This window comes from Polistes dominula, unplaced genomic scaffold (genome assembly GCF_049000335.1).
Source record: "Polistes dominula isolate Pdom_NZ unplaced genomic scaffold, Pdom_raw_medaka contig_75, whole genome shotgun sequence".
Taxonomy (NCBI): Eukaryota; Metazoa; Arthropoda; class Insecta; order Hymenoptera; family Vespidae; genus Polistes; species Polistes dominula.
The window spans coordinates 2,457,014-2,478,672 of NW_028301003.1; the positions used below are offsets into that span (position 1 = coordinate 2,457,014).

The 21,659-nt window shown below is 26.6% G+C and overlaps 1 protein-coding gene, 1 long non-coding RNA gene and 1 other non-coding gene across 5 annotated transcripts; 1 reads left to right on the forward strand and 2 right to left on the reverse strand.

Moving 5' to 3' along the window:
- Nucleotides 1–2,362: 2,362 nt before the first annotated feature.
- On the reverse strand, nucleotides 2,363–15,743 carry LOC107067321 (phenoloxidase-activating factor 2). 3 transcript variants are annotated; one of them, XM_015322715.2, is made up of 6 exons: nucleotides 15,595–15,743; nucleotides 5,378–5,730; nucleotides 3,529–3,867; nucleotides 3,145–3,413; nucleotides 2,898–3,061; nucleotides 2,363–2,793 (listed from the first exon to the last, which is right to left on the reverse strand). In XM_015322715.2, the coding sequence occupies exons 2-6, from the start codon at nucleotides 5,728–5,730 to the stop codon at nucleotides 2,590–2,592; spliced, it is 1,329 nt and encodes a 442-aa protein (XP_015178201.2). In that variant the 5' UTR covers nucleotides 15,595–15,743; the 3' UTR covers nucleotides 2,363–2,589. The 3 variants fall into 3 exon arrangements, with proteins under 3 accessions (XP_015178201.2, XP_089029904.1, XP_015178203.2); XM_089173778.1 differs by lacking the exon at nucleotides 15,595–15,743 and adding an exon at nucleotides 8,077–8,237 and having other exon boundaries at nucleotides 5,402–5,730; XM_015322717.2 differs by lacking the exon at nucleotides 15,595–15,743 and adding an exon at nucleotides 8,077–8,237.
- On the forward strand, nucleotides 9,959–11,912 carry LOC107067322 (uncharacterized). Its single transcript, XR_001475843.2, has 2 exons — nucleotides 9,959–11,308; nucleotides 11,456–11,912. It is a non-coding gene; the product is annotated as an uncharacterized LOC107067322 (long non-coding RNA).
- Nucleotides 15,744–17,815: 2,072 nt separating the features above from the next.
- TRNAH-GUG (transfer RNA histidin (anticodon GUG)) lies at nucleotides 17,816–17,887 on the reverse strand. The gene has a single exon. It is a non-coding gene; the product is annotated as a tRNA-His (tRNA).
- Between the last annotated feature and the right edge of the window lie 3,772 nt (nucleotides 17,888–21,659).

Below are 21,659 nucleotides of genomic sequence, written 5' to 3' on the forward strand. Positions count from 1 at the left end.
CGAATGGATTTTTTGATGAAAGGATGATGGGATATTTTCGTAAGCGTGTTGTTAAGTTATGATATACATTTTTTTTTCTTTTTAAATAAAAAAATTAATACATATATATATATAAAAAAAAAAAATTTCTTTGATAAATAAAATATCGCAGAAATATATTTCATGAAATGTTGTCTTTTTCAGGCATCAACGTCAACATGCAAATGGATTATTTTCTATAATATGCAAAATGTACATAATAAAATGCAATATCGTCAATTGCCTGAAAGAAGGAAACATATACCTGACATAAAGTATTTCAAAATTCTCGAAATTCTTGGTGAGTTGAATTTTATTTCATTTATTATAAATAATTATATATTATGTATATTATTATTTTTTATTTTTGTTCTTTAGGTCCGGTTATTATAATTAATGAGAAAACTATTTTCTTTTTTGGGGTATGTAACCATCAAGAATATTTAATTTCTTTTTTATTTATATATATATATATATTTTTTTTTTTTAAATTATTTATATTACTTTAATCTCAATGTTTATATTTATTAAGAAATTTTTATATCCATTCAGTATTATTAATTTTATTATTTGTTATCATTTTGTTGATATTTTGATTACATGTGATATATATATATATAATATAATGCAAACAGTGCCATAAATTATTTTATTTAATTCATAGAGAATAAGTTTTTAAATATTCTGTAAAATTTAAATTAAATTGGTCTACTAGTTTTATTAATTTTTTAACATCAAAATACTTATCAACCCTTAACACTTCAACTTTTGATTGGGGTTATCGACATGCAACTTCAATTTATTCTCATTGCACTTCACAACTTGCAAGATTTTAAGTGTTACATTTTAAATATTACACAATATTGCTTGTAAATGATTGAATAGTATTATTTTTGATTTGCAACCTTTATCGATAACTCAACAATATATTTGAAGTACAACACTGTACACCAGTGATGGTGTCTGAGAACACTTGGAGCGTTAAGGGTTAATTAAAAATATTTAAATGGCTAATTTGAACATTTAGATAATTTATGTAATTATATACAAATTGTTTATAATGTTTTAACTTTATTTATTCAATATATATATAATTTTAAAAATAATTCTTTTAAGATATAACATTTAAATATTAATGTTACCGCCTAAAATATATAATACGTATATCAACAGAGTATTCAAATAATATTATTTAGTAAAATTAGAAAAATGCATTCTGATCGTTCAAAATATCAGCCACTTATAAATATTCGCTTATTAGTAACATTTTAAATAGTTCAAAAGGTTCTTTTTTGAAATGACAATAAAGTAACAATTATACCAAAAAAAATCTAACATAATTACAGGTTATGTTATATTATATACAAGATATATAGTATTTAAAAAAGAATTATTACAAATAACATACAGTAATATAAAAAACAAATGAGAATGATCTCTTTTAATTCATTTATTTATACATTTATATAAAATTATAGTAATAATAAGGTAATAGGTGGAAAGATAAATAATGAATTGTTAAGATTATTTTTGCATCATTTAAAAAAGAACTTTTTTTTATTCATTGGAAAATTACATTATGAAAACAATTGTATATTTAACAGATATTTTTCAATGATAAAAATATCTTTTCTATAATCGAACAAAATAATTTCATACCTTAATTTTTTATCTTTCTAATGAGCCTATTATCATTAAAATTGCATTAGTATTACGATTAGAAAATAATTACTATGTAAACACTTGCAAGTGGATTGGTAATAAATGACTAACAGTCGATCAAAGCGCCACGCAACGGTACTTGCTGAAAATACAAGTCACGCGGGGTATGGTCTCGTGATACGCGATCACGTGGTACACTATATATATGCCGCCAAATTTAAATATAAGTGATAAACTATTTCGATAAAAAGAATTAGTCAATCATCGATATTGGTTCAAATGAAAGTAAAGATTACAATATTCTAATAAAATACATTATATGTAATGAATACAGTATTGATATATATAGATGATTTTTTATGTTTAATACTTTAAAAATAAAATAAAATCCATGTTATATATGATATAAATGTTTGATTATATAATGCATAATAAATGTGTATTTTATTGTAGAACAAAAATGCTTAAAATGCATTTATTATTATATGTATTTATCAAATTTAAATAAAAGTAGAAAAATATCTCACGATATGGTTTAACAAAAAAAGAAAAAAAAGAATAAATTATTTCCTTAACACCATATCGCGTTACAAAACAGAAAAACAAAATATCCTGAAATATTAAACAATAAATTAAGAATAAAATAGAATGATTAACTGTTATAAGATAATCATTTAAATAGTACCGGTCATTTTCTATTTTATTTCGTCAGAAAAGCAATAATTAATATATATATATGTACTGTCTATACATTGTTACATACGAGATGCAAGAATACAAGTACGCAAATTGTTGATGCAAAAGAAAAGAAATGATTTGCTAAAATGCAAGAAATGAAAAGAAAAATAAAAAAGAAAAAATAATAAGCAATATTAATAGATAAAAATAAAAGTAAATTGTCAGTCTCTTTTAAGGTTTGTATTGGTAAACGGTATTATCCAAATTGTTAAAGACAATTTGTTCGTCGACCCAATGTTTAAGTTCGGCAACGTTAGCATAAACTCCCGGAGTTCCATCTTGACCACAACCAATACCCCATGCAACTATTCCAGTTTGAACATAATAATTAGGATTTGCCTTTAATGGGCAGACCAATGGACTACCACCGTCACCCTGAAAAAATAATAATAAATTAATTTATTATAATAATTTCAAATAATACATAATAATAATAATAATAATAATAATAATAATAATAATAATAATAATAATAATACCTTGCAAGTATCTTTTCCTTTTTCACCACCAGCACAAATGAAAGTACGATCCAATATGAAATATTTGCCTAATCTTGTTTCACGTAAAACATTTTGACAAGTATCATGAGGTACGATAGGTAATTCAACCTTTTTCAAAATTACTTGATAATGTCCTTCCTTACCTAGAATTGAAAAATAAAGTTATTTAATTTGATTAAATACGAATCTTATATAATAATGTAATTAAAGAGGTTATTTTAATTACCAAAGACATCCTTGCCCCAACCACTGGCTAAACATTTACTTCCGTCATAAACATCGCTATTATCAGGTAGACAAACAATATCAACGTTCTCAGCTATGTCAACTGGTTTAGAAAGAATTACAACAGCAATGTCGTTGTAAAGAGCACCAGCATGGAACTGTTCGTGTACCACAATTTTATCTACAGAACGATCTTGATATGGAAGAATTTCATTACTAGTTTGAGTGTCCCATTCACCAGCACGTATACGAAGTTCTGAAGGGTTAACTCTATTTAAAGAATCAAACATAACAATGTTACACAAATAATAAGAGTGGTGAAGGGTGGAAAGAATAGGATTAACCATGTAACAAATAAATCATTTGAATATCATTGATAATTTACCCTTTAACACAATGTGCTGCTGTTAGGACAGCTCTTGTAGTAATTAAAGCACCACCACATTGATAAACATTTAATTTCTTTCCATTTGGTCCAATACTTTCTTCTTTAAGAATTGCTACCATCCATGGGAATTCCCCAAATTGTGATTCGTTATTTGTATCACCAATAATCCTAAAACCAACACCTTTAGCATGTCTCTGACCACACTTAGGCCTTACCGTTGGAATTGGGTTTGGATTTGGATTTGGAATTGGTGGTGATCGTGTAGTCACATCTACCAAACGATTTGATGGTGTGCAACACACGTCCAAATAATTTTGACAAGGCCCATCCAATGCTCTATAAGAAAAATTGCAAAAAATGAATAAAAATGTTACACGTCAATTATTTTATACTTTGATGAGATGTAAAATAAGGGATGGGGGAGAGGTGGAAGTAACTTATTTGAAAATAAATGAAGTTACTTTGCGTCCAAAACAGTCTCCTCATTATGGATCATTCTTCAATCATTTTCATTAGAATCATTTCATTTTGCATGTATGTGATTTTAAAACGGCACGTTGCAATATTTTTGTTTATATTTTATTTTATTCTACAGTAATATATATACAATTTTGATGATTATACATATATATATAAATATATTAGGGTGGGTCAAAAAAATGACTTATTTTTTTTATTCAAGTGCCACGGAAAAATGGGTTGCTAGACACCTTAAAACAATTCTCACCAAATATGAGCTCTTAATTTTAATAGGAAGATCCTCCGCATCGCAGTTTTTTCTTTTTTTTTTCAGTCTAATAGATTAAAATTCATATCTCATTATTTATTGATTGTACAGAAAAATGTTCTAGACGAATTTTGTAGGAAATTTAATGCTCTACAAAAAAGGTATCTTATATTTTTTCCGTAAACCTCACCATTTGAATGATATTGAAGATTTAAATTTGATGATTTTTAGACAAATTTCATTTTTGTTTATGAATTTTATAACTTGACAATAAATGACTATTAAAAAGTGCACAATACAAATTTTTGTAGGAAATTAACTGCTCTATAAAAATGGTGTCTTATGTTTTGGCGATTAAATTAGGCGTTCAAAAGATATTCAGAGACAAAAATCAGTACACATGTAAGTTTGATGATAAATATCTTTTGATATTTTTAAAACAATCAAACTTAAATCTTCAATATCATTCAAATGGTGAGGTTTACGGAAAAAATATAAGATACCTTTTTTGTAGAGCATTAAATTTCCTACAAAAATTCGTCTAGAACATTTTTCTGTACAATCAATAAATAATGAGGTATGAATTTTAATCTATCAGACTGAAAAAAACAAATAAAAAACTGCGATGCGGAGGATCTTCCTATTAAAATTAAGAGCTCATAAATATGAGCTCTCTCCAAACGGTGAGAATTGTTTAAAGGTGTCTAGCAACCCATTTTTCCGTGGCACTTGTAAAAAAAAAATAATTAATTTTTTTGACCCACCCTAACATATATATATATACAACATTTTATTCAAAAATGATCCAAAAACAAAAAACATTTCCCAAATATTTGTACATTCAAGTGTGTTTCATGGGGTCAATTGTAATATTTGTATGAGAAAGAAAAAAACCAATCAATATGCCGTAAAAGAATACAAAAAAAAAAAAAAATGAAATATAAATTTAAAAGAAATGCATAAATGCCAAATGTATGCAGAAATAAATATTTTTTAAAAAAGTACATGCAAAAACAAAGAACCAAAACAAAGAATATAAAGAATGAAAATATAAGCCAAATATAATAAAAAGAAAATTTAATTTTGTAATAAAAAGAGACTATTTGGGAACGCACTCACCCCACTCTTTCATTAAAACTGGACCTGATATCAATGATGCCAACTCCATTGTCCACTATTGTTCCATTTTTGCATTGATAATATGGAACGCATTCGCAATTGTTGTTTGTTTTAGTAGGTTGATTTTGGGTTCCAAGAATAGTATGTGGTGAAGTGCTGACAGTATCTCTACTATAAACATTATCAATTAGGCTATCCAAATCTCCATTTGTATTTGGTGGTGGTGCAGCAGTAGTCGAGGAAGGTGGTCTACCAAAAACATTGCTTATCAAATTATCTAAACTGTCACCTTGTGGACGTGGTATTGCTAAACTTAGGGTAATCAAACCCAACAGTGTTAACAATGTCTTCATCTATAAATAAATAAAGAAAAAAAATAAACAAAAATATGTTTTACATCATTGTAATAGAATAAATGATTAGGTATGACAAAGTTGTTCAACAATTTTAAAAAGAAAATTCTGAATACAAAATACAAATTTATGTTCAAGTATTATGAGTTTGAAATTATTAATAAATAGATTGTAAATAGTGTGTTTTTATTGTATTAATTGTTATCTTGATCTAACATGTCTTTTTTTTTTTTTTTTAATTATTCTTATAAAAACATTTTGATGTAGATAAGTTGGATAATAATTCTGAGAACGTAATTTTAATTATGTCTTGGAATTTCCACAGAGTTCATATATTTTCTGTTTATTAAACATTATTATCTAGAATAAGTCATAAATTCATGGTGATATCAATACTAGTTTATTATTAATGAATGTATGTATTAATGAGTGATAATATTTAACGATTACGACCTATGTAATAATATACACACAATTATATTTATCATGAATGTTAGTATTTACTATGTTTATGTAAATGATTTATCTATGATCAGTATTGGAAAGATTAAACGTGTATAAATAATGTTTTCAGTAATTTTTACATTTTCTTCGCAAGAGAAGATATCCTCAAGAATTTTTCTCAATATATGTATATTTGTGTGTGTATATATGTAAATGACGGATGTAGTTAAATTTATTGCGCAATTATTTAGTTTTCAAATTTATTTAAATTTTAAAAATTAAAATTACTATTTTATTAAAGATTATAAATTATTAAATAAGATATTTTCAATGATTTTTATTAATATATATATATTAACACGAGATATACAAGATTAGTCATTTTGACTGGTCGGGCCATTTTAATTCAAAATTTCTACTTTATGTAACATTTGATTTCTGTAAATAATTTAAAAATGTCTCTACATCCATTTATCTCTCTAAAATTATTATTGTTAAACATTTTTTTGTGTTATTTGTTAAGAGTAAATAAAGACTGGAAGTCTCAAAAAGGATTTTTTTTTATACATCAGTCATTTTGATTAGTGTGGTAGAAATAGGTATACTGAAAATGGTGGTATATCTAGTGTTAATATTTATAATTACACATTTATAATACTTTTAATATTTATATAATAATTTTATATTCATATAATATAATTTACATAATAATTTTAATATTTATATAACATTTATAATATACATATATATATATATATATATATATATATATATATATATATATATGTATACATAAATATGACGTAGTTAAATTTATGGTGTAATTTATTAAATTTTCAATATTAAATTTATTGAAATTTAAAAAACTGAAATTACAATTTTATTAAAGATTATAAAATTATATTATTACAAAATTGTAATTTATTTAAAATTGTAATTCATAACTATTTTTATTTTTTATTTATCATATTATTAAAAAATTCCAATAAAGATTAAAATTAAAAAGTATATTCGTGAATAATTTTTTTTTTTTGCAGCAAAGTTTTACTTTGGCATTGATCTTTTTTTCAAGGACAATAAGTTTGAATTGAAAGTGTTGTATGAAATATAGTCATTAATATGATTCATATATTCAAATATTTCTTACAACGTTCAAAATTATTATTCGTTATGAAAATATGACATATATATATATATATATATATATATATATATATATATATATATATATATATATATATATTAATCAATTTATATTAATCAAATATTTCAAAAAAAAAAAAAAATTTAACTTTTAAATTAATCGATTAGAATTTTTTTGCTCTTAAGAAATAGAAGAAAAAAAAACCACTTTATTTAATTATCGATGATTATCATTTAAAAGACCAGGAAAAAACCTTGTATATATCCCTAATTCGTAAAATACCACGAAGATAATAAAAAGATAATAAAAAGGAAAAGGATATACGCAAAGATGATGACTAATGACAAGTCGTTGTTCACTCTTGTGTATTTTGTTTTTCTTTTTTAATTCCATATATCCTATATTGACGTAAACGTTCATTTCTAATGAATAATTACTTCCATCAGTTTACTTGTTTATTGTCAACGATTTCCGGGTTTATTTTATCTTTTCTTTTTTTTCTTCATGATCCGTAATGCACACGAGAGTGTAAAAATAAATTAAAAAAAAAACCGTTAGAACGTTTAAATTTTAAAAACGAAAAAAAGCCAATCAAAAGTTAGCTCAACTGTTAAAAAAACACTTTTGAATGATGGTGTGTTAGTGGGTAAGGGGTTTTAATTATTTTTAAAAAGTACTTTTATTTATATTTTTTTTTTTTTGACGTAATATGAAAATTAATGATGTAATGATAATTGATAGCAATCAATTATACTTACAGCGAATATTTATACAGTTAAAATGATGTTATAAAATAAACTGATGATGATGAAAAAGAAGAAGAAGAATTCCAGATACGAGTTTAATCAAGGAACCTGACGATAGTAAGTTCTTCTCAACTCTGTAGCACTCTCTCAGCTGAACTTGAAGAATCCCTACCACTTTCTGGTCTTATGAGAACCATTCCCCACCATTATCCATCTTTAATATTAGATATGAATGTATATATACTTCTTCAGATGGCGTGGTATCTTTACCATTCTTCTTGTCTTTTATTTTATTTTATTTTATTTGAATGGACAATTGAACACGATACTTTATCAATTTCCTCTTGGCATTTCCACCATATTCCAAAATTCCAATGACCATAATAATCACGTTAGTTCGATACTTGACCAATCGATAATTTATATATGTAATTATTTTTTCTTTTAGTTTATATATATTATTTTATACTATATATGTATATTTAATATTCGTAGTATGGTAACGATTAACGTAGTACGACTCGTAAGATCACAGTATATACATATAACTACTAATATATATAATGTTAGTGTTATAAATATATAGTGTTATAACACTATGTTAATTTATTATATATAAATTTCAAATTTATTATTATTAATTTAATTAAATTATTATTTTAAAATTATAAATTAAAAATAAAATTAAATATTAATAATATTTACAATTTATTAATATATATATTATATATAGTATATATATATATATATATATATACTACGATCTTACGAATCGTACTACGTTAATCGTTACTATACGACGAATATTATATTATAATATTATATATGTATATATATTTATATTTTAAATTGTTTATCCTTTCTCTTTCTCTCACTCTTCTTTCTTTTTCTCTCCTTTTAGAGATAAAAGAAAATGAAATTGGAAAAACCCAACAGGTACAGTCCCTTTCCAATCAAATAATTAAATCTTTCAACATGTATGGTATGTTTCTTCTGGTATGTTTCTCGTATATACGTATAGATATTACGTCATCGTTTATAAATCCTGACGAGTTGGAATTACCGATTTTTGGTGTTAAGGTCAAGAGATCTCTCCTCTCTCCCTCTCCCCCTCCCTTGAAGCTGAATTTTAAATCTTTCAAGATTCGATAATAAATTCTATGAAATATATTTTTTATTTTTATTTTTCGTATACGCAAATATCAAATATTTCTTTTTGTTTTAATTGATTCGAAAAACAAATTGTTTTTTAATTTTTAACAACAATAACAAAATGTGTTGATATTATAATAATAATAATAAAAAGAAAGTATATATGTATGTATGTATGTATGTATGTATGTATGTATGTATGTATGTATGTATGTATGTATGTGTGTGTTTGTGTGGTTGAATTAAAAGATAATTAAATTGAACAAATTTATTAGTAATAAATTTAATATTGTATATAAAAGATTAATTATATCAATCAGATAAATTAGAGAACTAGACAGGAAAAGAAAGAAAAAAAAAAGAGAAAATCGTAAGCTAGTTCAAAGGTCATTTAACGATGACATTTGTTGATTTGATCATTGACCAAGAATAATGACAATAATTACGAGCTCCGTTTAGTATTATTTTTCGTATTTTGCAATTGCTTCTAGGTTATGACTCTTTTATCTGATTTATTTCAATATTATATTCTACACAGTAATATAATGAATGAAATTAATTATAAATAAAATAGAATAAAATACAAAATTCACGATTATTTAATAAATCAAACAAAAATAAGTCAAAATAAATCAAATAAAAATATTGAATAATTCTAAAAAAAAAAATTATTATTAATTATTAATTGGAATAATAAATTGATTACAGTAATATAATGAATGAAATGAATTATTATCAATAACATAGAATAGAATGCAAAATTATATTTAATAAATCAAACAAAAATAAGTCAAAATAAATCATACGAAAATATTGAATAATTCTACAAAAATAATTATTAATTATTAGTTGAAATAATAAATTAAGTACAGTAATATAATGAATGAAATTAATTGTAGATAAAATTGTTAAGAATAGCGTACATATAAGACGTTATGCCTACTCACTCTGCTTCCCCTACTCTTTACCCCTACTTCTCCTACGGGCCGTACAGTCCCTTTGTACAGGGCGCTGATCAGTGATTCCATTCGTACGATAATTATCGTACGCGTCACATAATTTGAAGCCTTGTACGATCCAAAATTCAGATTATCAGATTCAAAAATCAGATTAGATTTTCAAAATTTGAAAAAAGAGTACAAGTTTCAACTTTTTCAAAGTTGATGACCTTTTTTTTTGTTACTCATCAAATTTTGCCAACGGGTAAGTTGAACGGTAAACGTGTTTAACTTGCAATTTTGATTCGAAGAAAGCAACAGCTTTTTTGAACTTGAAGACTAAAAAAAAAATAAACAAAAAAAAAGAGGTCATCAACTTTGACAAAGTTGGAACTTGTACTCTTTTTTTTGAAATTTTGAAAATCTAATCCGACAAATTCAACAAATTCAAAATTTTTCCTATGCGTACGATAATTTTCCGGTGTGTACGATAATTTTACGGCCCTGTGTCGATCAGACGAACTAGAGCACTATAGAGCAGTGCTGTCAGATCGTGGGTAAATCTTACCCTCTCCCTGTGCCACTGGGATTGCACACAATGAAAGTTTTCCATGTCCGTGTGTTTGGGATGTCGAAAGAAGTCGAGTGTAACCGAAGTTGGCGGGCACGCCGGAGTGGCACACTATGAAAGCGACTCGTGTCGTCCGAACACATGGACACGAGTCGCTTTCATAGTGTGCAACTTCGTGGCCAACCGCCAACTTCGGTTACACTCGACTTCTTTCGACATCCCGAACACACGGACATGGGTAACTTTCATTGTGTGCAATCCCAGTGGCACAGGGAGAGGGTAAGATTTACCCACGATCTGACAGCACTGCTATAGAGATGAGTACTCTCATCCGCCATTTTTGCTCCTACAGAGAAGACACCAGTATGGTTTTGTATGGTAAACACGTTTGTTGACATCAAGCGAGATTGAATTATTTATTGATAATTGTATTAAATTTCATTAAAAAAATTATTTGATAGTTGATGTTAGTACTTAATCTTTCTATTTTTAACATTAAAAGATAGATTAAACTACAAAATACTATTCAGTGATTGATTTATAAACACGGATAACCTATTTGGAACGTTTCAGTAATAATTTGGTAAGTAATGTTTTAGTATTTCTCTGAAAAATATATAATCTGTTTAAATTATAAAAATATTGGATTTGTTTAGTAATATATATTAAATATATTGAATAACATATTACAAATAAAAGCTTAATAACTCTTATTTTTATTTTAAAACAGATAAAAAGTATGCCAGGAAAAAAAGGAAGACAACAACAAAAGATCAGTCGTTTCTAAAAGCAAAATGCTATTATATTCTTATTTTGAAACATTAATTATTTATGTTTATGTTATATAAATATGTAAATTAATTGTAAAATTAAAGATAATAATTGTATCTTTTTTAGGAGTATGAAAGTGGAATAAAATCTGTTGACGAAGAGACCATTATGTCTTTGCTTGCTGAAAATCGCTCTATCAGGGCTCAAATAGAGAGAATGAATGCAATTTTAAGAGAATATAAATCATATTCAGCAGCTTCAGAATATTTAAGCAAATACAATGTTTCATAATCATGAGCTTAAAATTAAACATGGTAAAAATTGTATATATTTAAAAAGAAAAGTAATGAACTGCACATAACATAAGTGAGTAGTTAAAATTGTACATTGGAAATAAAATAAATTTGTATCATTTATATGAATATATCTATATTTATTTATTCATTTGTTCGGTTGTAAAAATATTATAAAATTATAAATAATAAAATTAATTGGATCGAAAGCGGTCCCCCAAAATTTTCAGCCAAATGAGCTGAATATGTATGGCGCATCCCTCCTACAGGATCCCTAGGATCACTGGCGCTGGTACGCCCTCGCTCTGTCTGTATCCGGTCTAGCTCTGGGCTAGTTGATCAGTACATTATTCTTTCACTGTATCTTATAATAAATATTACATCTTACTTTTTCTATCTTAACTCTGCGTTATTATTTATCAGCCATACCTTAACATGTTATGAGCCCTAGACACGCTTACACTACGCGAGTGAACGAGAGTTAATTAGTTTAAAAGTGAAGAAGAGAAAAGAGATGCATTTTACAATGCTGTTAACAAGTCAGTTTACTAGCTCATCGACAGCCAGGTGGTTCATCATTGAACCAGAAGGGCTGCGGGTACACGAACACTTATTACCGAGGCAAATTAGGCAGATTTAAAGGTCAATTTAGTCAAAAGCGTAAGCACGAGAGTAATTTTAAATCTGAAGGTGAGCGCAAGCTCGATCAAGCTTGCCGTGGAGCAAAAAGAGGCAAGTTTAGTAATAGTGGTGGCCAAAGAAATGGCCAAGGAGGTAGTCAAGGTGCTAACACCTATTCAGGTGAAAGTTTTGGTATGAGTTAAATGAAAAAGGTAATGTTCTGTTTGTTAAAAAAAAAAGTCAACAATATTCGGGTAACTTCAATTTTAATTACAAAAATAATACACTAGAACGGTTTATCGCGACTCGGGTGCTACAGAGCATTTGTCAAATTGTCAAAGACATTAACATTTGAAATACATAAATATCTTACAGATTTGATTATGAATAATTAAATTATTATCTTCTTCCCATTCAGGGAATAACTCTTCCTCTTCGCAGGGCTAAGCTGTGTAACTGAGAGTTAACTGACATTCCGTGCCAAAGATTTATCAAGTTAGATTAATTTTATTTTGAATAAGTTCAGTATAAATAAGTATGAAAAGTTATTCGTTTATAGATTTTGTTTAATTTATTTACGATTTTAATCATTTAAAGATGTTGTTGAATATATTGTATGGTTTAAATCATCTAAAGAGTTTATTAACTAAATTTTATGGAGTATCGAGACATACCGGGAGGGAGTGTTAAGAATAGCGTACATATAAGACGTTATGTCTTCTCACTCTGCTTCCCCTACTCTTTACCCCTACTTCTCCTACGGGCCGAACAGTCCCTTTGTACAGGGCGCTGGTACGCCCTCGCTCTGTCTGTATCCGGTCTAGCTCTGGGCTAGTTGATCAGTACATTATTCTTTCACTGTATCTTATAATAAATATTACATCTTACTTTTTCTATTTGCGTTATTATTTATCAGCCATACCTTAACAAAAATAGAATAGAATACAAAATTAACAATTCATACAAAATAAGTCAAAATAAATCCAATAAAAATAATAAATAATTCTACAAAAATAATTATTAATTATTTATTGGAATAATAAGTTAATAGTATCTTCGAAATGTGTAGTCACATCTGCAAACGATTTGATGGTGTGCAACATACGTCCAAATAATTTTCACAAGGCCCATCTAATGCACTATAAGAAAAATTGCAAAAAATGAATAAAAATGTTACACGTCAATTATTTTATACTTTGATGAGATGTAAAATAAGGGATGGGGGGAGGGTGGAAGTAACTTATTTGAAAATAAATGAAGTTACTTCGCGTCCAAAACAGTCTCCTCATTATGGATCATTCTTCAATCATTTTAATTAGAATTCTTTCATTTTGCATGTATGTGATTTTAAAACGGCACGTTGCAATATTTTTGTTTATATTTTATTTTATTATACAGTAATATATATATACAATTATGATGATTATACAAATATATATATCTACACAACATTTTATTCAAAAATGATCCAAAAACAAAACATTTCCCAAATATTTGTACATTCAATTATGTTTCATGGGGTCAATTGTAATATTTGTATAAGAAAGAAAAAAACCAATCAATATGCCGTAAAAGTATACAAAAAAAAAAAAAGATGAAATATAAATTTAAAAGAAATGCATAAATGCCAAATGTATGCAGAAATAAATATTTTTTAAAAAAGTACATGCAAAAACAAAGAACCAAAACAAAGATTATACAGAATGAAAATATAAACCAAATATAATAAAAAAAAATTTAATTTTGTAATAAAAAGAGACTATTTGGGAACGCACTCACCCCAATCTTTCATTAAAATTAGACCTGCCAATTCCATTGTCCACTTCTGTTCCACTCTTGCATTTATAATATGGAACGCATTCGCAATTGTTGTTTGTTTTAGTAGGTTAATTTTGAGTTCCAAGAATAGTATTTGCTGAAGTGCCGACAGTAGTACCTCTTCCAATCCTAACAATTAGGCTATCCAAATCTCCATTTGTATTTGGTGGTGGTGCAGCAGTAGTTGAGGAAGGTAGTCTATCATTAATATTTTCTAGCAAACTTTCTAAACTGTCACCTTGTGGACGTGGTATTGCTAGACTTAGGGTAATCAAACCCAACAATGTTAACAATGTCTTCATCTATAAATAAATAAAGAAAAAAAATAAACAAAAATATGTTTTACATCATTGTAATAGAATAAATGATTAGGTATGACAAAGTTGTTCAACAATTTTAAAAAGAAAATTCTGAATACAAAATACAAATTTATGTTCAAGTATTATGAGTTTGAAATTATTAATAAATAGATTGTAAATAGTGTGTTTTTATTGAATTAATTGTTATCTTGATTTAACATGTCTTTTTTTATTTTTAATTATTCTTATAAAAACATTTTGATGTAGATAAGTTGGATAATAATTCTGAGAACGTAATTTTTATTATGTCTTGGAATTTTCACAGAGTTCACATATTTTCTGTTTATTAAACATAATTATCTAGAATAAGTCATAAATTCATGGTGATATCAATACTAGTTTATTATTAATGAATGTATGTATTAATGAGTGATAATATTTAACGATTACGACCTATGTAATACTATACACACAATTATATTTATCATGAATGTTAGTATTTACTATATTTATGTAAATGATTTATCTATGATCAGTATTGGAAAGATTAAACGTGTATAAATAATGTTTTCAGTAATTTTTACATTTTCTTAGCAAGAGAAGATTATCCTCAAGAATTTTTCTCAATATATGTATATATTTGTGTGTGTATATGTAAATGACGTATGTAGTTAAATTTATTGCGCAATTATTTAGTTTTCAAATTTATTTAAATTTTAAAAATTAAAATTACTATTTTATTAAAGATTATAAATTATTAAATAAGATATTTTTAATGATTTTTATTTTATCTTTTCTTTTTTTTTCTTCATGATCCGGAATGCACACGAGAGAGTAAAAATAAATAAATTTAAAAACAACCATTAGAACGTTTAAATTTTAAAAACGAAAAAAAGCCAATCAAAAGTTAGCTCAACTGTTAAAAAAACACTTTTGAATGATGATGTTATTGGGTAAGGGGTTTTAATTATTTTTAAAAAGTACTTTTAATTATATTTTTTGTTTTTTTTGACGTAATATGAAAATTAATGATGTAATGATAATTGATAGCAATCAATTATACTTACAGCGAATATTTATACAGTTGAAATGATGTTATAAAATAAATTGATGATGATGAAAAAGAAGAAGAAGAATTCCAGATACGAGTTTAATCAAGGAATCTGACGATAGTAAGTTCTTCTCAACTCTGTAGCAATCTCTCAGCTGAACTTGAAGAATCCCTATCACTTTCTGGTCTTATGAGAACCATTCCCCACCATTATTTATCTTTAATATTAGATATGAAAGTATATATACTTCTTCAGATAGCGTGGCATCTTTACCATTCTTTGTGCCTTTTGTTTTATTTTATTTTATTTGAATGGACAATTTAACACGATACTTTATCAATTTCCTCTTGACATTTCCACCATATTCCAAAATTCCAATGACCATAATAATCACGTTAGTTCGATACTTGACCAATCGATAATTTATATATGTAATTATTTTTTCTTTTAGTTTATATATATTATTTTATATTATATATATATACAGGGTGGGTCAGCACATTTTACCATCTAGATTTACGTTATTATTATTACGCGTAGCAGACAATGTTTCACATGGAGTTGAATGGCTTTAAAAGGGGTTCATACTGATGGTACTTTTTTTTTGTAGGTGGACGTGTAAAGGACATATGAAGGTCATTAATGTTTTTTTAAACGGAATCATATATTATTTATTGCATCATCTGATGCTCTTTCATATTATTTACAAAAAAGTAATAACAAGTTTGTGTGGTTGAATTAAAAGATAATTAAATTGAACATATTTATTAGTAATAAATTTAATATTGTATATAAAAGATTAATTATATCAATCAGATAAATTAGAGAACCAGACAGGAAAAGAAAGAATAAAAAAAAGAGAAAATCGTAAGCTAGTTCAAAGGTCATTTAATGATGGCATTTGTTGATTTGATCATTGACCAAGAATAATGACAATAATTACGAGCTCCGTTTAGTATTATTTTCCGTATTTTGCAATTGCTTCTAGGTTATGACTCTTTTATCTGATTTATTTCAATATTATATTCTACACAGTAATATAATGAATGAAATTAATTATAAATAAAATAGAATGAAATACAAAATTTAGGATTATTTAATAAATCAAACAAAAATAAGTCAAAATAAATCAAATAAAAATATTGAATAATTCTAAAAAAAAAAAAATTATTATTAATTATTAATTGGAATAATACATTGATTACAGTAATATAATGAATGAAATGAATTATTATCAATAACATAGAATAGAATGCAAAATTATATTTAATAAATCAAACAAAAATAAGTCAAAATAAATCATACAAAAATATTGAATAATTCTACAAAAATAATTATTAATTATTAGTTGAAATAATAAATTAAGTACAGTAATATAATGAATGAAATTAATTATAGATAAAATAGAATAGAATGTAAAATTAACAAATCAAACAAAATAAGTCAAAATAAATCAAATAAAAATATTGAATTATTCTATAAAAAAAAAAATAATTATAATTATTAATTGGAATAATAAATTAAGTATCTTCGAAATGAGTTGTATAATAATAATAATAATAATAATTATTATTATTATTATACGTCATAAGAATGGAAAATTATAAGAATCTGCATGCAAGTATGAGAAGCTTCATTTTATCACAAAAATCTTGATGATCATTAAGAAAAAAGAAAAGGGGGAATAACAATTGTTCAAGATCTTAAGGAACGATATTAGAAAAAAAAAAACAAACACATATAATTTTACGTATCGTACATTAATTGAAAACGAAAGAATAATATCTAATGATTTCGAGAAACGATGCTATTAATAATAATAATTATATATCTCGAATATATTTCTTTTATTCCTCCTGGACATAATATTTAAACAAACAGTTTCTTTTTCTTTGAAAACTCAATGCTACGTAGTTTTTTTTTTAATCCTACAAAGTCATTAAAATCAAATTAGAAAAATATATTTCAAGATTTCATTAGCATTAATAAATCTCGTCAAAATATATCTGAAAGTTTAAAAAAGAAAAAATTAATAATTTTAATTGACAAATAAATAAACACACCGTTCATTATGAGCCTTTAATTCTTTTTTTATTTTTTTTTTTATCATTAAAATTACGAAAATTATTGAATTCTCCAATGAAAAAGATAATCGTGAAAGATAAAATTAATAAAAAAATAAAAAAAAATGAAAAAAAAAATTCTTCCACCGTGACAATGTGACTTTTGTGCACATTGCCGTGACCAGGATTCGAACCTGGGTTACTACGGCCACAACGTAGGGTCCTAACCACTAGACGATCACGGCTACTGGAAGAGTTGGTAATCGTTGGAAAAAGTATGTTATATAAAATAACACAATGTTAACTGATGCAAATCATACGAATTTATTTAATCAACGTTAATTATTTATGTTAATTTAAATACGATATTGTTAATATATATAAAAATCTTTTATAAAATTTATTTATTAAATTCAATATTTCAGTTTTTTTTTTAAATTAATCATTAAAAAAATATATTATCTATAGTTGTTATTTTGATCAAGATAACTACGTTAACTTGTATACAAGATAACTTGTATAACCTATTAAATTGATTGTTAATATAAATTGATTATTAAAATAAATACAATTGTATTTATCTATATTAACAATCAATTAATATTAACACTAGATATACCACCATTTTCAGTATACCTATTTCTACCACACTAGTCAAAATGACTGGTGTATAAAAAAAAAATGCTTTTTGAAGCTTCCAGTCTTCATTTACTCTTAAAAAATAACAAAAAATTTTTAACAATAATAATTTTAATAGATAAATGGACATATACACATTGTCAAATATCAAAACGCTTAATTATTAACAGAAATCAAATGTTACATGAAGTAGAAATTTTGAATTGAAATGGCTGAACCAATCAAAATGACTGGTCTGATATATCTAGTGTTAAGAAGAAATTGCATGGTATCTGAAAGTAGATAAAAACTTTAAACGACGTCGGTAATGTAGTTAAAAGATATTACCTGTCGGTAAGACTGATTTATTTTATATCAAACCCAACGTATAGGTTAGCCAGTACTACAAACATTTATGAAGGTGTTGCATAGTAACAGGAGTTTTAACAGAAAAATTATATAATAAAATATATAAGTCGTAGAGGCATTAATTAATAACGCAAAAATATTAATAGATAATACTAAAGATTTGGGACTGCAAATAAGCGCGGAAAGAAACCAAATATATGGTAACCGATAGAGTTGAGAATAGGCCTAGTACTGGAACTTTGGTCGTCCGGGATAAAACTTTTGAGCGGGTCAGCAACTTTAGGTATATATTTAGGATCGATCATAAACCAGACAAACGAAATTAACGAAGAACTTAAGAAAAGAATCAATCTAGGCAACTCATGTTTCCATTCAGTTAACAAATTACTCAGCTCGCGGTAGCTGTCTAGGTGATTAAAAATCAGGATATACAGGACAATCATCCTGCCGGTAGTTCTTTATGGTAGCGAATCGTGGTCGCTTACTTTACGGGACGAAAAGAAATTTAGGGTTTTCGAAAACAAAGTTCTTCGTAAAATCTTTGGCGCAAAACGCGATGAGGAAACAGGCGAATGGAGAAAACTCCATAACGTTCGAGTACATCGATTGTACAACAAACCGGACATTATCAACGTCGTAAAATCACGCCGATTAAGATGGGCTGGTCACGTGGCGCACATGGGGGAGGATCGAACGGCGTACAAAATATTGGTCGGTATACCAAATGGGAAAAGACCACTAGGTAGACTGAGACGTAGATGGGAGGATAATATTAGAAGGGACCTAAAAGAATTAGGATATGAAGACCGCGAATGGAAAGATCGCACTCAGGGACGGGAACAATGGCGGGATTTGGTATTTGCGGCAATAAACTTTTGAGTTCCTAATGCCAGTTAATAATAATATATAAGTCGTAAGCAATATTATAGACATTTATAATAATTATAATGAAAGTATGAATAATTATAAAACAAATGGAATGAATGCATCCAACTGGTATGTAACAATATAAACTATGTACGAAAAAATGCATGTAAGACATTTATTACATGCTTTTCTGAATGAAAATGATTAAATTAATGTTTGATTTCATTACTACTGACCACGATCAAAACACGTAATACAAAACAGAGTGCATTTATTAATTGCATTATTAATTAAATGAATTTAACCGATGAGACAAGAAAATCTATTCTGAACTAATAATAAAACATACAATACAATATACAATTTTCATGAGTAACTCCTAAAAAGAAATTATCCATGTAATCGTCAATAATTTATTTAAATAATTACAACCAGTAACTCGTGCCGATTAGGACCTTTCATCCTCGGCATGATTGAGCACTGGAGGGACTTTAAATAAAAACTCACGGTTTAAGAAGTTCTGCGATGGCTCCAAAACACTCCTATTTCGCAGCAAGTATTGTAGTCTGACGATGGAAGTCGATACTCGATATGCCATTGAAGAAGATCCATCGAAGATCCACCAAAAATCCATCGAAGAATTCATCCAACATCTTTGAAGGGAAGAGAATCCATGGCTATATCTGTAAAATAAAATAGAACAAAACGATAAGTTATCTGGAATTTTATCCAAAATCATATAAAATAAAATCGAATAAAATGTAAATAAAAATGAATACTTACAATGCATTCCAATGAGATGCAGCTCTATTGCACCACGGTGATGCACCTCACGTGAATCTAAAAACGCGGTATAAACGAAAATAAGAAACTATAGATAAGTTTCTTATCGCGATACCGAAATTTCATTATACGACGAACAACACTGACTCTAATTCGCGTTTGATTTTATTAACTTTATTACTCGCCCGATCACTGATTCTACAACTAATTCAAAGACTGCATTGCACGCAGTAAAATGCAAGAACAACAATTTCACTCCCGGTCACTTCACATGAGCCATTCACACCGACTCGTAGTAATACAATTGTTTCGCGCACGATTGCAATCTGAAACAGAAATAAAAAACAACTCTATTAATATCATTACTATTACAGAAAAGCATTACAATTTTTTAGGAATTATTTAATACAAAAATATACTCACTTTAATGAATTCACGATGAATGCATGATGGGTCTCCTACCCTTACGATGACGATGAGCACACTTTTAAACCGAATAAAAGAAACTTGCGAGTTTCTTAACCGAGCAAACGAAACTTTAACATGCGACGATCAACACTGAATCTACTTGTCGATATTTTTATATTTTATTTTAACACGATACAACACACGAGTATTTCATTGCCTACACGCACGATTGCAATGTTCTGAAACAGAAAAAGAAAAAGAACAATTAATATCATCGTCGTAATAAAAACCCATTGAATTTATCATAGAAATGTTGGATAGTAAAATATACTTACTTTTAGTCTTCGATGATGACTGCAGGATGGGTATCCTACCCTTAAGATGACGATGTATAAAATAAAATTAAATAAAAAGTCTAAAAGGCTGAAACATACTAAAGATTATATTAAAATATTTCCTGTAAATCATTTCTGAAGGCAGGGCACACATTAAAACCATTGAATATTTTTCATAAAATATTCAATGGTAAATAGAAAGAAATAATTTAATAATCTATGAGAATTGACATAATTAAAAGTTAAAGTTATTAAATATTTGTGGAATATATCAAAGTATGCAACTATTTGCATGCTAAATTACACATACCAAGTATGGAATGTTAATAAAAATATTCATTAAAAATCTTCAAATTTGTTTAAATAAAACAGTAATTGTATCAGCAAATTCAATAAAGAGTAACATAAAAAATAAATCAGTTTTTATACTATTCTATGCAATGAAAAGCTTTTTAAACTATTAAAATCAAAACGATAAGGTTAGAAATAAAATTATTAAATAATTTAATGCCTAGTTACTGTTGCCAGTCTTTACCTGTCGACGGACGGAAGGGGAAAGAGATAGATATTACTATTTATCCTTGAAAGTGTCGATCGTTCGTGTTCGGTACTTGGGTACTCGGTACTCGGTATTCGG

Coding starts and splice junctions, on each gene's coding strand:
- LOC107067321 (XM_015322715.2), bottom strand. CDS start 5,730: ATGAAGACATTGTTAACACTGTTGGGTTTGATTACCCTAAGTTTAGCA. Junction 3,868..5,377: donor AGTTTTAATGAAAGAGTGGG/GTGAGTGCGTTC, acceptor TTTTTCTTATAG/AGCATTGGATGGGCCTTGTC. Junction 2,794..2,897: donor AAGGAAAAGATACTTGCAAG/GTATTATTATTA, acceptor TTATTTTTTCAG/GGTGACGGTGGTAGTCCATT.